Here is a 15,333-nt window from a genome sequence, read left to right on the forward strand (position 1 = left end):
TGTGTCTTTCAATTAACGATTATTAATAATAATTTTAGTTTTAACAATAGTTTATTTTGAATAAGTACTAATATCACTAAGAAATGGTATGTATATAATAGTCAGAAATAACCCTGCATCTTACTGGTATTTATCTTATCTCAGAATAGATGAATTACTAGGTCATCACCGGTGGGATTTGAACGCTTATATTCTATTTGGGATTTGAACGCTTATATTCTACTAGCAGTATCGCCCGGCGTTGCTCGGGTTTGTAAGGGAAATAACTATATAAGCATTTTTAGAGAGTTATAGCCAAAAAATAGCAAAAAATGCATTAAAAACGGAAAAAAAAATTACGTTAAATTTTTTTTTAAATTGTTGACTCATCGTAGACATTTTTAGAGAGTTACTTCCCTTATATAATAGCGAAAAATGCATTAAAATGGAAAAAAATTATGGTAAATTTTTTTTTTAATCGTAGACTCATCGTAGACGCGCGCTAATACCCCGAAGGGGTATGAATCACGACTATAAGATACCCGGTTTTGGTTAAACTGCACCGCAAAATGTGGGAGTAGTTAGGAATCTAAATCGTAGGAGACAGACAGCACACAACCTCTCTTTTATATATAAAGATTTGGTTCGTCTATGATAGAGAGATGCTTTTTTCAATAAGGTGATACTGAATGATGAGGGCGGTGACGATGAGGCTGTTGACGCTGCATCATCAGAACTGGTTTAGAGTTCTGTCATGTGACCTCAAATATGGCCGACCATGAGTAGTTGTTTAGTGTTATTGTTTTACGTGTTTGTGTTATTGTTTACCTTTGGAGAATTCGTGCGCCTTTCTCAGGAGGATTCATGCGATCCAAGTTGTTCTATTCTGGTGAGTATTGTCAGAGTTTAACACAACTTTTGCGCCTATCGTTGTTTATGTTTTGTGCAAGGTGCTCGAACCATGCGGAGAGGGAAGGGAGCTAAGAGCGAACTCAGAGTTGGGAATTTGTTTACGAGGCCCTTAATTGCATCTTTAGATCCATTAAAACCTCATACTTTGCGCTAGAACACCTACCCGAAGTCTATTCCTACGTATTCATCTACAAATTATCGCTTGTGAAAACTACCTGAATGTTTTTCCGTCTAAGTTCTCCCAGGATTTCCTCAGATTCAAGTGTTTTTCTTTAATGCATTCAACTCCCGCCACAAAAAACGAAAGAAAAAAATATCCTGTAAAATTAGAATCACATGTGTAGAGAGAGAGAGATAGTCGGAAAAGATATGTTTAATTCGGTCAATTTGCATTCCTCTTTCTCTTTGTTATTTAAAAGGCATCATAGGTTAATATCTCAAATCAATATATGTTATATTTGGAGATGGAGACAAGATATTAAGTGTTTGTTTTGTGAAGGAAACACAAATTTAGAAAAACATTAATGCCAAGAAGTGGGAGGAAAGGCGTAGCATGCTTTTTGTTTAGAAGAACGTCGGAAAAATCTAGAATTCTGTCTTCAAGTGTTTTTGTCTCGCCTAGATGTAATAAGTTGGCAGTTGCCTACTTTCTTCTTGCTTTGTCAACAGTCTAATCCCGATTATTTTGATGTGTTAGCATTACACTGTCACCTCTAATTTATACACGCACCTTACGTGTGTGTGTGTGTCTATATATATATATATACATACATGGGAGGACAATTATCGTGTGTGTGTATATATATATACATTGCAACTATATATCTATATATATGTGTGTGTGTGTGTGTGTGTAATAGAAAGGTAATTGTTCTGTGTGTCTATATATATATATATATATATATATACATGGAAGGACAATTATCGTGTGTATATATATACATTGCAACTATATATATATTATATATATATATATATATATATTATATATATATACATGTGTGTGTGTGTGATAGAAAGGTAATTGTTCTGTGTGTCTGTATATATATAATAATTATCGTGAAAAGTCTTAATTAGTTTATCTGCTTGACTTAGTTATTTCACAAAACCTTGCATAGCTTAAATCGGCGAAATACTGTTTACAACTGTTACTTTATGTTAGAATCAAAATATGAGAAAAAAAAACCCCTTCAAAAATCCTCTTCGTCTCCTTTGTTAGATTAAATACCCTCCTCTTACTTTCATGGAATCTTTTCTTTGGCAGCAGTTAGATAATTTGATGGTGTAAGCAAGGAATTTTGTATTTTTTCCTTTTTCATACCACCAGTAATTCTTTGGCATTGCATATTCTTTTCTTTTTTTTAATGCATGATAAATATAATTCTAAACCATGCATATGATAAAAAAACATCTATGAAATAAATCTAAACTCGAAACTACCAAATATCTGTTTGTTGGTAAGAATGGCACACGCTGGAGGAATAATAATAACGATTTCTAACTTTGGCACATCTTGACCTGATTCTGAGACGTGTAGTCAAAGTATTACTGCTTATTTTGGAATTACCGAAATGTTTCAAGATTACTTTTCACATGATTTTATATTTTAAGATATATTATATATTATTTTTTTTTACTATTAATTTATAGTTGATTTTGATGACTTTGTTAACTCTTTCGGTCATCAGGAATTAATAATATTCTTATCCTTGTTAGATGAAATTGATTAATTAGTAGAATTTTCATTAAAATTTTCCTTCTGTTAACTTTGTTTTCAAATTTTGAAATGTAGTTTACAACAGGAAATTCTATTAATATTTACCGTTTTAAAACACAACTTACATAGACCCTGATTGAGCTTACCTATTATGATTAAAAAATATTCCACAGACGACTATTACGTTTATTTTCCTTATTTTTGTTTTGAGTATTTTCGTCATTTTATAATATCCTACTTTCCAAAACATGCAATTCGCATTAAAAAAAGAAAAGAAAACTGCTTCAAAAATTCATGTTTTTCTAACTTCTTAAAACACCCCCACACCTATTTCATCCTGACTTCCCCACCTCCAAAAATCCATTTTAATCATGACAGCTATTCCGAAGGCACGTTGAAGGGATTGTAGTAGTTAAGAAATTTTAAAAAAACCTAAATAAAATGTGGATTTTTGAAATAAAAAAAAATTAATCGAATTACATGTGTTTTAGAATGTGGGATATTATATAATGAAGAAAAATACCTAGACCCCCACTCCAAGAAATACATTTCATTCGTGACAGCTATTCTGAAAGTTCTTCGCCCATTATCCAATGTAATCGTAGATACATCATTAAAACGGCAAGGTGTGTGATTTAAAGGGAAAGTTGGCTGCTATTTTTCTAGCAGATGAAACAACCACGCAGAGGCTCCCTTATGACTTTTATTTAGAATCTAGCACTTAATAAATTAATTATTACAGCTGCTTCTACTTCTCTCCTTTGATATGAATAAATTGATAATTAAAGGTAACTGTGTGTGGCTAATTAGATATTAAATATGTTGTTTTTTTTTCCTACACAAATCTGCTTTGACATTTACACTGGTAAAATCAAAACACTAGTTCATTGTTGAAACCAAACTGTACGGCAAAATGTTAAACTGAAAACTCATTTGTTAAAAATTTTACCCCAATTACACGATAATTACTATCAGTACTTCATACTTGTATTCTCTGGACACTCTACTACATTCTCAAACTACTACCAACTCCAATAACCATACCTTAAGACGAGCCAACGAGGGCGTCTCTGCGCGGTCACTCAACATACCAGAAATAGCAGCCAAATTCCCTAAAATCACACCATAACATCTTTAAAATGTGACATGTTAGATAATGTAGTTCTAGATATACAAAAAGACGGGGTGGTCACGGCTGGAATACCTTAGGCCATAGGTCTGCTCGATCAGGGCTGATATTGATGGAACTATATCAACCATACTTAAGTACATTTTAACACTAATCAGTAATTTGGTACCTGCATTCTTACTAGTCTAGTCGTGCTGTTACTCAGCTGGTTACTTACTGCATTATGTTTTTTTCCTAGGGCCAAAATTTAACAGAATAATTTTAAATGCATTAACGTCAGTCGTATTTAGTCATTTGCCGTTAATTAAGGAATTTATACAAACAAATATTTTTTCTGCCTCATGTCTTGTTTTTTTTTTTAATTGACTTCAGTAAAATAACAAACTTAGTTTTTTTAATGAGAACAATGGCACTATTACACATATGTTGACCATGTAAGAGTAAATATAATAGCAGGTCACCACTTGACCTGTGGGAGGAAAGCTGTTTCTTTGGTAACTGTGATGTAAGTTTATTATTTTGTAATTAGAATACGAGCTGTTTATTATTTATTCCTTTATTTTGAGGGTTGTTGGAAGAAAATGTTATTTGATGAACAGCTTTAGCCAATGATAAAACTGTCTTCACTTTGCTTATTCTACAATTACACCACAATGATCTTTGCTTTTCTCACAACTTGTTGGCTCTATATCAATCCCATTAAAAATAGTTTCCTATTGCTTCTTCTTCCGTGTTCTTTTCCTCTTACAAACGACGATCTTTGTGCTATTACACTTAGGTTGTGCTCATTCTTTTTTATGCCAAGTCTATTCAAGGTTGCTATGCAGCATTTAAGATGCAAAACATTGCTTATCACCTGCGCTTAAATACCATCTCCCAATGTACGATCCTGACAAAATGATACAATATCTTGTGAGATATACTTTATCTTATAAATTTATGTGATAATAAATGGACTTAATTCCATATGGCTTTCATTTTTTAAAATCCATTTAAAACTATTTTGTGAATCTTAGCAGTTTGAAAGAGTGACAAACAATAACGTCTTCTGATTTAGGCATAAACCCAACAATTTTGAAGAGAGGTGAGGTTTGTTGACTACACTGACCCTAGTACTTGACCAGTTCATTATTTTAAGAGAGACAAATTAATATAGATTTCAAACATTTTCTTAAATTAGTGACATTGTATTTTTAATACTTTTCAGTGGATCTGTAAACTTAAAATGTGGACATAAGTATGGAATATGGAATCTACTGAATTCTATCACATTGTGGGACTAGAACTTAAATTTTTGTATCTTCCCCCATGATTTTGTAAAATATTGAATTTTACTTAGTCCAAAGTAGCCTTATTTCATAATAGTGCAATAAAAATTTGTATTATTACTATATTTTGATCTGAATATGGGTTCAAATGCTCAGAGTCAATAAAATAAGTACCAGTTGAGCACTGGCATTGATTTAATCAACTTAGTTCCCTCCCAGAAATTGCTAGCCTTGTGCCAAAATTTGAAACCATTCTATTTTGATCAGAATAACTTTTTTTGTTTTTTTTTTAAATTTAGGCTGGTTACCATTATTTCTGTAGTGTTTCTTCAGCAAAAAATATTTAAGATGTATTTGTAGATTGTGTCTTATGATCCTGTGGCAGTTTTAACTTCTTCCTGCTTGTTATACAGGATGTGGCAGAAATATGTCCCACATTTGAAAGGTTGACAAAAGGAAAAAGAAACAACATTTATGAAAAATTAATTTTACTGTTGTTTAAATAAAGGATTACAGTTTTTGTTCATTAGCTAAATGAAAACATCATTGGCACTTGCATAAGTTCATTAGCAACACATAGGTGAAAGTTTAAAATGTGGGAGGTATTTCTGCCGCACCCTGTATCAGTTTGTCTTGAAATAATAAAAAATGGGCAATCAAAGAAAAACAGATCTCGGCTGCAAGCAAACCTAGAAAATACAGATTTTTTTGGATGTTTCATCCCCAAGACAAATTTTATCTAATTCCTCATTATTTTCTATTTTTCCATGCTTGACAGGTTTCATGTATCTAAATACATTTTCATGCATCTGTCACTAAATTGTCTTTTTTTGTTCTGAACTGCACCTTGTGAATATAATGCTCAGTGATTATCATGTCTTGTCTTTCTTGACCTTCCTCTTCTCTTTGCCAATTCATCATACCATCTCTCTTATTGCAATATGCTCAAAATACACGAGACCCTATTTCATTCTCTCTCTCTCTTTGACTTTCAAAATAGAAGGAAGTAATAATAAAATGCTAATATAAGGAATAATACCGGTTTCCAGTATTCAGTTCAGATACATCCATTTTGAATGCATATTTGCTGCAAGCACATTTCATAACAATTTCTTTTAAAGTAAAGAAACTGTTCTTGTGTTCCATTTGTTTTAATTGAAAATAAATTCCTTTGTCTCTAAGGTGTCCAAATGTTTCATTAATTTTCAATATAATTAAGCTTTTAAATTTATATATAGAAATTCATATATTGGTATGTTTTAGGTTGGTGAGGATCAATTGAAATCTTGTTATCATTCATGTTGTAATGACATTTCAAAGGAGGTTATTGTTTTGTTTTTGTAATTTGACCCTTTTGATAGTAACTCACTCAAACTGCTTCTATTTTCTGTGATACAAAACCTCTCGTTTTAAAGTGTTTATATTTAAATGGAAGCTTTGCGTTATAATTTTATGCCAGAACCTTTTGTTACATTACATTTCAAATGCCAAATTAATTATGACAAAGATCATCATCATCATTTAACGTCTGTTTTCCATTCTGGCATGGGTTAGATGGTTTGACAGGAACTAAACCAGCTGAAAGGCTGTTCAGGATAATTTTGGCATGGTTTCTATGGCCTGAGACCCTTTGTAACATCAGCCACTTTACATAGTGTATTGGGTGCTTTTATGCAGCACTAGCATGAATACTTTGTATGTGACACCGGTACCTACAAGCCTGTTTGATTAGGGACGCTCAGCTGGAGAGAGTTGCAGGGGATGAGCTTGTATGCAACGCAAAAGAATATTTTATTAAATACCATAAAATTCTTGATTATTTTGGAAATCAATTGAAAGTCCTTGCTAGTGGTAATGAAAGAGTTAAATATGAATCCCTTTAGTCCAGTTGATTGCAGACCACTCACTCATGTTGTTGGACATTTTGATTTGATCTTAAGAAGAGTTAATCCTTTAGCATTCAGATTAGTCTGTCAAATGTAATACTCTTACTCTTTTTACTCTTTTACTTGTCTCAGTCATTTGACTGCGGCCATGCTGGAGCACCGCCTTTAGTCGAGCAAATCGACCCCGGGACTTATTCTTTGTAAGCCCAGTACTTATTCTATCGGTCTCTTTTGCCGAACCGCTAAGTGACGGGGACGTAAACACACCAGCATCGGTTGTCAAGCAATGCTAGGGGAACAAACACAGACACACAAACATATTCACACACACTTATATATATATACATATATACGACAGGCTTCTTTCAGTTTCCGTCTACCAAATCCATTCACAAGGCATTGGTCGGCCCGGGGCTATAGCAGAAGACACTTGCCCAAGATGCCACGCAGCGGGACTGAACCCGGAACCATGTGGTTGGTTAGCAAGCTACTTACCAAACAGCCACTCCTCATTATTTCACATTATTTTTAATTAATCTTGCATTGTCTTGTAGCTTTGAGATTTTAATGATGTGATGAGTCTTTTTAGAATGGATCTGGCTGTTTTGAGCATAAGACAGGTAAAATATTTTGGTTGGCCAGTTTAAATGCTAAAGGGTTAAATATATACTGGCGAGCTGGCAGAATCGTTAGCACGCCAGGCGAAATGCGTTGCCGTATTTTGTCTGCCGTTACGTTCTGAGTTCAAATTCCGCCGAGGTCGACTTTGCCTTTCATCCTTTCGGGGTCGATAAATTAAGTACCAGATACGCACTGGGGTCGATGTAATCGACTTAATCCGTTTGTCTGTCCTTGTTTGTCCCCTCTATGTTTAGCCCCTTGTGGGCAATAAAGAAACATATATACTTTCTTACTGATTTTACTTCTCCAGACACTGGCACCATTTTAGTATATAGGTTTCTAGGTAATGTCCAGTGGGCTTACAATATATTCAGTATCTTTATCAAGGAGTCTCAGTAGCTGAGTAAATGAAAGAGATCAGTTTAGTTATAAGAGGCCCCTGTCTACTACATGGACATAGACATTTTTTGTAATAGTTTGGTGAGGAGTTCAGGCTTTACTTATAATCTTTACAAACACTATTTGATGTTTAGTTTGAAGATGTGTACGTCAATGACTGCATTGAAATGTGGGTAGGTAAGGAATTCTTGAAGGGGTAAAATTTAGAAGAGTGGTCACTTCAGCACCTTGTGTATGTGTGGGTGGATGGGTGATGGAGTAAAGGACTGGAGAAAGAGAGGAGAGACATGGCTGGGAAAATCTAGGTAGAGTTAGTATACAAATAGCTATTTGTTGAGGAAAGGCAATCCAATTGGGATAACTTCATCTTTTTTCAGAAATCTAGAATTTTCTTTTGATATTCAATGTGCCCTTCTGTTTTTGAGACAGCAAGTTGTAATATGAGTAGTTAACCATGGAATGAATGAGTTTATGGTGTGTGTGTGTACACTCAAAGGTTGGCTGAAAAGTTTATAGGCGTGACCAAGATACAACATAATTCTCTTTGCTGACCACATGCGTCCTTCATTGGTGTTGCAGTGCTTGGATCCTATTCATGAAGAAGCTTTCATCCTGTTGGTCAAAAAAGTCATTGAAAGCTGATATGACATCATCATCACTGCGACACTAGTTCCCAGTCAAGTGTTTTTTGATGTTGGGGAACAGATGATAGTCAGGTGGTACCAAATCAGGAGAAATTAGGAGGGTGATCAGCCAGTTCAAAGCCACAGTCATGCACAGCAGCCATTGAAAGCAAGGACTTGTGTGCTGAAGCATTCTCCCGATGAAACAGTTTTCCATGGTGTTTGGTCGTGGTAGCCTTTTGTAACTGCCTTAGCAAGTTAAAATATTACTATCCATTGATAGTGTGGCGTTTTGAGTATAGTCAATAAACAACCTTGGCTTTCTTTGGAGCAGGTGAGGCTGGATTATCCACTGCATGGATTATCTCTGTCTCTGGCTCAATGTGATGAAGCCAACATTCATCTTGGGTTAGAAAACATTCAAGAAAACCAGCTGTTTTTCTGCAGGTACTTGATAATCCCGTGTTACCAACTCTTGTCCAGTTTTAAGAGAAGTCACTACTAGTTACTTTTGAAGTGTTCTTTAACCCTTTAGTGTTCACATTATTCTGCCAATTAATGCTTCTTCATCCACATTGTTTTGAACTAATCATGCTTTATCTTGTAGCTATGAGATTTTGATGAGGTAGCTGTTAATTTTTAAAACGATATTGTAGGGTTGGTGTGAGAGACCAGATCTGGCCAGTTTGAACATAAAACAGGCAGAATACTTTTGGCCAGATATGGCCGGTTTAAATGCTAAAGAGTTAAACAGTGAGTTTACTGGGGAGTGGGGGACAATGCAGTTATTAAAGAGATGAGTTGAAATTAATGCTTGCAAAATTTAACGGCTTTGGCATCACTCCTTCATTGTCAACCTGTTCACTTTTCAGTCCAACCACATATCTATACACACACTGTGTCACTGTTATCTACCTTAAAGATTTTCCTCACTAATATTTTATAAAACAGTGTTTTTCTACTTGCTTGCTAGCTCTAGCTGTGGAAGATATGCAGAAACTATAGTCACTATCATTATTCTAATATCATAGTCCAAGGATTCCTTCTTTGATGAAAAGATGGAATAATTTTTAACCCTTTCATATATTTTTAATGATAGAAGACTGCTTAAGTGTTTTCAAAATATTGCTGATTTAGGAGTTGGATAATAAAATCTCTTTAACTCTTACGCATTTAAACCAGACATATCCAGCCCAAATATTCTACCTATTTTGTATTCAGACTGACTAGATCCAGCCTCTTGCACCAATCCTACAATGTGATTCTAAAAATAAACAGTTGCATCATTGAAAACTTGCAGCTACAAGATAATGTATGATTAATTCAAAACGATATGAATAAATATGAGTGGATATAGGTGTAGGAGTGGCTGTGTGGTAAGTAGCTTGTTTACCAACCACATGGTTCTGGGTTCAGTCCCACTGCATGGCACCTTGGGCAAGTGTCTTCTACTATAGCCTCGGGCCAACCAAAGCCTTGTGAGTGGATTTGGTAGATGGAAACTGAAAGAAGCCCATTGTATATATATATATGTGTGTGTGTCTGTGTTTGTCCCCCCCCCCCCCCAACATCGCTTGACAACTGATGCTGGTGTGTTTATGTCACCGTCACTTAGCGGTTCTGCAAGAGAAACCGAAAGAATAAGTACTAGGCTTACAAAGAATAAGTCCTGGGGTCGATTTGCTCGACTAAAGGCAGTGCTCCAGCATGGCCACAGTTAAATGACTCAAATAAGTAAAAGAGTAAAAATACGCATTGCAGTCAACAGAGCAATCTGAATGCAAAAGGGTTAATTTATATATTAGTCTAATATGCTGGTGTCAGCTAGTTGAAAATTCAGTATATGTTAGTTAGTTAATTTGGCTCAAAAGCAAATAGCAAGGCCATGTAGGGGGACATGGAGTTAAGTACAGGGTGGTGTACATGTAAAGAGTTCAGGCCACTTGAGGTCAAGGGAGACTTTGAACAAAGTGGTCGTCGGCATCTTCACCATCTCGTCTGGCAGCTTGTTCCACGGATCCGCAACCCGGACGGAGAAAGCTCCTCTCCTTCGAAAAGTTTCAGTAGTGATATTTCAAGTTTATTTGATTACTTTGATTTCTTTTAACCCTTTCGTTACCAACCCGGCTGAAACCGGCTCTGGCTCTTTAGTACAAATGTCTTGTTTTCATAAGTTTTGAATTAAAATCTTCCACCAAACCTTAGTCACAATTTATGTTCCTAACACTAGCTGAATGATAACTAAGTTATTTTACTAAATTCTTTGTTATATTTAAAGTAATTTGAAGAAACACAGAGCATCTCAAAATAAATACGGTAACGAAAGGGTTAAACTGATTGTTGTTGCCGTTGTTTAGCCCTATTTCATCCACTGTGTTTTCTTTAGTATACATTTGATTAGGCTATCTTACATGAGGGAGGTGTGGAAGCTCTTGCTAGCATATCAACCCATTGCATAGAGGTTCCTTTGTTAGTTCATTGTTTTGCTGATTCCTTTCCATAGCAGATTGTTGATTATACGGTTTATTCCTGTAGCATTCAGATTTCTTTGTCAGATAATGTATTGCTTATTCATTTTGTTTGAAATTAATCATTGATTATATTGTAGCTTCAAGATTTCAATGCTGTCTTTTACCTTTCACTTCAGTCATTAGACTGTGGCCATGCTGGAGCATCACCTTGAAACTTTTTAGTGAAATGAGTTGACACTAGTACTTATTTTCTTTTTTTAAGCCTGGTACTTATTCTATCAGTCTCTTATGCTGAACTGCTAAGTTATGGGATGTAAACACACCACCAGTTGTCAAGAAGTAGCGGAACACACACACACACAATAGGTTTCTTTCAGTTTCTGTCTACCTAATCCACTCACAAGGCTTTGGTTGGCCCAAGGCTATAGCAGAAGGCGGCGAGCTGGCAGAAACGTTAGCATGCCGGGCGAAATGCGTAGCCGTATTTCGTCTGTCGTTACGTTCTGAGTTCAAATTCCGCCGAGGTCGACTTTGCCTTTCATCCGTTCGGGGTCGATAAATTAAGTACCAGATACGCACTGGGGTCGATGTAATCGACTTAATCCGTTTGTCCTTGTTTGTCCCCTCTGTGTTTAGCCCCTTGTGGGTAGTAAAGAAATATATAGCAGAAGACACTTTCCCAGTGTGCCACTCAGTGGGACTGAATCCAAAACCATTTGGTTAGGAAGCAAGGTTCTTATTACACAGGACATTGTAGGGTAGATGTGAGTGGTTGGATCTGGTCAGTTTTAACATAAAGTAGGTAGAATATTTGAGTTGGATATAGCCAGATTAAATGCTAAAGAGTTACATAAAATGTAGATATTTCTGTATGAAATATTTGAATTTGTATGAGTGGTAAGAAGCTTGCTTCCCAACCACATGGTTCTGGGTTCAGTCCCACTGTGTGGCAACTTGAGCAAAGGTCTTCTACCATAGCCCTGGGTTGACCAAAGCCTTGTGTGTGGATTTGGTAGACAGAAACTGAAAGAAGCTTGTCATATATGTGTGTGTGTTTGTGTGTATATAGAGGCATATATATGTATATATATATATATATGTATGTGTATATATATGTGTATGTGTAGGTATATATATATCATCATCATCATCGTTTAACGTCCGTTCTCCATGCTAGCATGGGTTGGACGGTTCGACCAGGGATCTGGGAAGCCAGAAGGCTGCACCAGGCTCCGATCTTATCTGGCAATGTTTCTACAGCTGGATGCCCTTCCTAACGCCAACCACTCCGTGAGTGTAGTGGGTGCTTTTTACGTGCCACCTGCACGGAAGCCAGTCGAGGCGGCACTGGCTTCAGCCACGATTTAGATGGTGCTTATTACGTATCGCCAGTCCAGGGGTCCTGGCATCTGCCAGGTGCTAGTCATAGGATTGGTTCAATTTCGATTCCGATTCCGATTTCGATTTCACTTGCCCCAACAGGTCTTCGCAAGCAAAGGGGGTTGGCATAGGTGCCTGTCGTCGGATGAGGTTCGATATCGACTTCGCTTGCCTCAACAGGTCTTTGTGTGTCCAAGGGAGGAAAGGCATGCATAAGTGGGCTGGACTCACTTGTCCTGCCTGGTCTTTTCACGCACGGCATATTTCCAAAGGTCTCGGTCGCAGGTCATTTCCTCAGTGAGACCTAAAGTCCGAAGGTTGTGCTTCACCACCTCATCCCAAGTTTTCCTGGGTCTACCTCTTCCACGGGTTCCCTCAACTGCTAGGGATTGACACTTTTTAACACACCTATCTTCATCCATTCTCACCACATGACCATACCAGCGGAATCGTCTCTCTTGCACACCACAACTGATGCTCCTTAGGTCGTCCAACATTTCTCTCAGGGTACTTACACTCTGTTGAGCATGCATACTGACATTACACATCCATCGGAGCATACTGGCTTCATTCCTCACGAGCTTACGCATGTCCTCAGCAGTCACGGCCTATGTTTCACTACCATGTAGCATGGCTGTTCGTACAACTGCATCATACAGTCTGCCTTTTACTCTGAGCAAGAGGCCTTTAGTCACCAGCAGAGGTAAGAGCTCCCTAAACTTTGCCCAGGCTATTCTTACTCTAGCCGTTACACTTTCAGCACACCCACCCCCACTACTGACTTGGTCACCAAGATAACGGAAGCTATCAACTACTTCTAGTTTTTCCCCCTGGAAAGTGATGGAAGTTGTTTTCTGCAGATTTTCAGAGGTTAATGCTCCTGAGCATCTGCCACATACAAAAACTATCTTCCCTGTTAGCCTTCCTTTGACATTGCTGCACCTCTTATGTGTCCATAGCTTACACTGGCTACATCTTATAGAGTTTCTACCTACACCTTTTCTACAGATCGAGCAGGGCCATCTTCCTGAAGACATTTGTGAATTGTCTACCTTCCTACTTATTAGTACTTTGGTTTTAGCTAGGTTGACTCTAAGGCCCCTCGATTCTAGACCCTCCTTCCACACCTGGAACTTCTCCTCCAGTTCTGATAGTGACTCAGCAATTAGAGCAAGGTCGTCAGCATATAGGAGCTCCCAGGGGCAACCTGTCTTGAATTCCTCCGTAATTGCCTGGAGGACTATGATAAATAGGAGGGGGCTGAGTACTGAACCCTGGTGGACCCCAACCTCTACTTTGAATTCTTCTGTGTACATGTTGCCAACCCTAACCTTACTTACGGCATCCCTGTACATGGCTTGAACAGCCCTCACCAGCCATTCATCTATCCCTAGTTTCCTCATTGACCACCAGATAAGGGATCGGGGGACCCTGTCAAAGGCTTTTTCCATGTCAACGAAAGCCAGGTACAGGGGCTTATCTTTGGCTAGGTATTTCTCCTGCAGCTGTCTTACCAGAAATATGGCATCAGTGGTGCTTTTCCCTGGCTTGAAACCAAACTGCATCTCGTCCAAGTTGACTCTCTCCCTAATCAGTTGGGCTCTGACCCTCTCTGTAACATTCATTACCTGATCCAACAGCTTGATACCTCTGTAATTATTTGTATCTAGGGCGTCTCCTTTACCTTTGTAGCAGTTGACTAGATATGTGTATATATATATATATGTGTGTGTGTATATATATATATATATGTGTGTGTGTATATATATATATGTATATATATGTGTGTATATATATATGTGTGTTTGTATATATATATGTATATATATATGTATATATATATATATATGTTTGTATATATATATATATATATAAATGTATATGTATCATCATCATCATCATCATTTAGCGTCCGTTCTCCATGCTAGCATGGGTTGGACGGTTCAACTGGGGTCTGTGAAGCTGGAAGGCTTCATCAGGCCCAGTCAGATCTGGCAGTGTTTCTACGGCTGGATGCCCTTCCTAACGCCAACCACTCCGTTAGTGTAGTGGGTGCTTTTTACGTGCCACCTGCACAGGTGCCAGACAGAGCTGGCAAAACGGCCACGAACGGATGGTGCTTTTACGTGTCACCGGCACGGGGGCCAGACAGAGCTGGCAAACGGCCACAAACGGATGGTACTTTTACGTGTCACCGGCACGGGGGCCAGGCCAGGCTATATATATGTGTGTATATATGTGCATATATATATATATATCTATGTATATCACGTGACCGACCAGACCATCAGATGTTGTTACACATCGCTGGTCACAATGTTTTAGCATTGTTTTAGCCTTCAAATGACGCCACCCCTCTGGCTAAGCGAGCAGGCCAACAGAAGAAAGAGTGGGAGAAAGATTGGTGAAAGAGTACAGCAGGGATCACCACACCCTGCCAGAGCCTCGTGGAGCTTAGGTGTTTAGGTGTTTTCGCTCAATAAACACTCAACGCCCGGTCTGGGAATCGAAACTGCGATCCTGCGACCGCGAGTCCGCTGCCCTAACCACTAGGCCAATGTGCCTCCACTAGGCCATGGTGCCTCCGCATCGATATATATATATCTATGTATATATATATATATATATATGTTTGTATATATATATAAATGTATGTGTATATATATATATGTGTATATATGTGCATATATATATATGTGTGTATATGTGCGTGTGTGTGTATATATATGTGTGTGTGTGTGTGTATATATATATATATTCATTTCATCTAGTTCAGCTCACGAGCTGTGGCCATGCTGATTTATATATATATATATAAAATATAAATTAGAAATAAAGCCACTATTATGCAACTCAAACAGTGAAAGACATAAATGAAAACAAATAACAAATAAAATCATCATCGTTTAATGTCCATTTTCCATGCTAGCATGGGTAGGACGGTTCAA

The 15,333-nt window shown here is 37.3% G+C and overlaps 1 protein-coding gene across 1 annotated transcript in view; it reads left to right on the forward strand.

Moving 5' to 3' along the window:
• The first annotated feature begins 710 nt into the window (after window positions 1–710).
• Window positions 711–15,333, forward strand: part of LOC115209836 — a 130,595-nt gene continuing 115,972 nt past the window's right edge. The window contains exon 1 of the mRNA XM_029778401.2: window positions 711–868. Coding sequence (XP_029634261.1) covers window positions 758–868 — 111 coding nt within the window. The 5' untranslated portion in view covers window positions 711–757. The remainder of the gene's footprint in view (window positions 869–15,333) is intronic.

This window comes from Octopus sinensis, linkage group LG3 (genome assembly GCF_006345805.1).
Source record: "Octopus sinensis linkage group LG3, ASM634580v1, whole genome shotgun sequence".
In the NCBI taxonomy this organism is placed as follows: domain Eukaryota; kingdom Metazoa; phylum Mollusca; class Cephalopoda; order Octopoda; family Octopodidae; genus Octopus; species Octopus sinensis.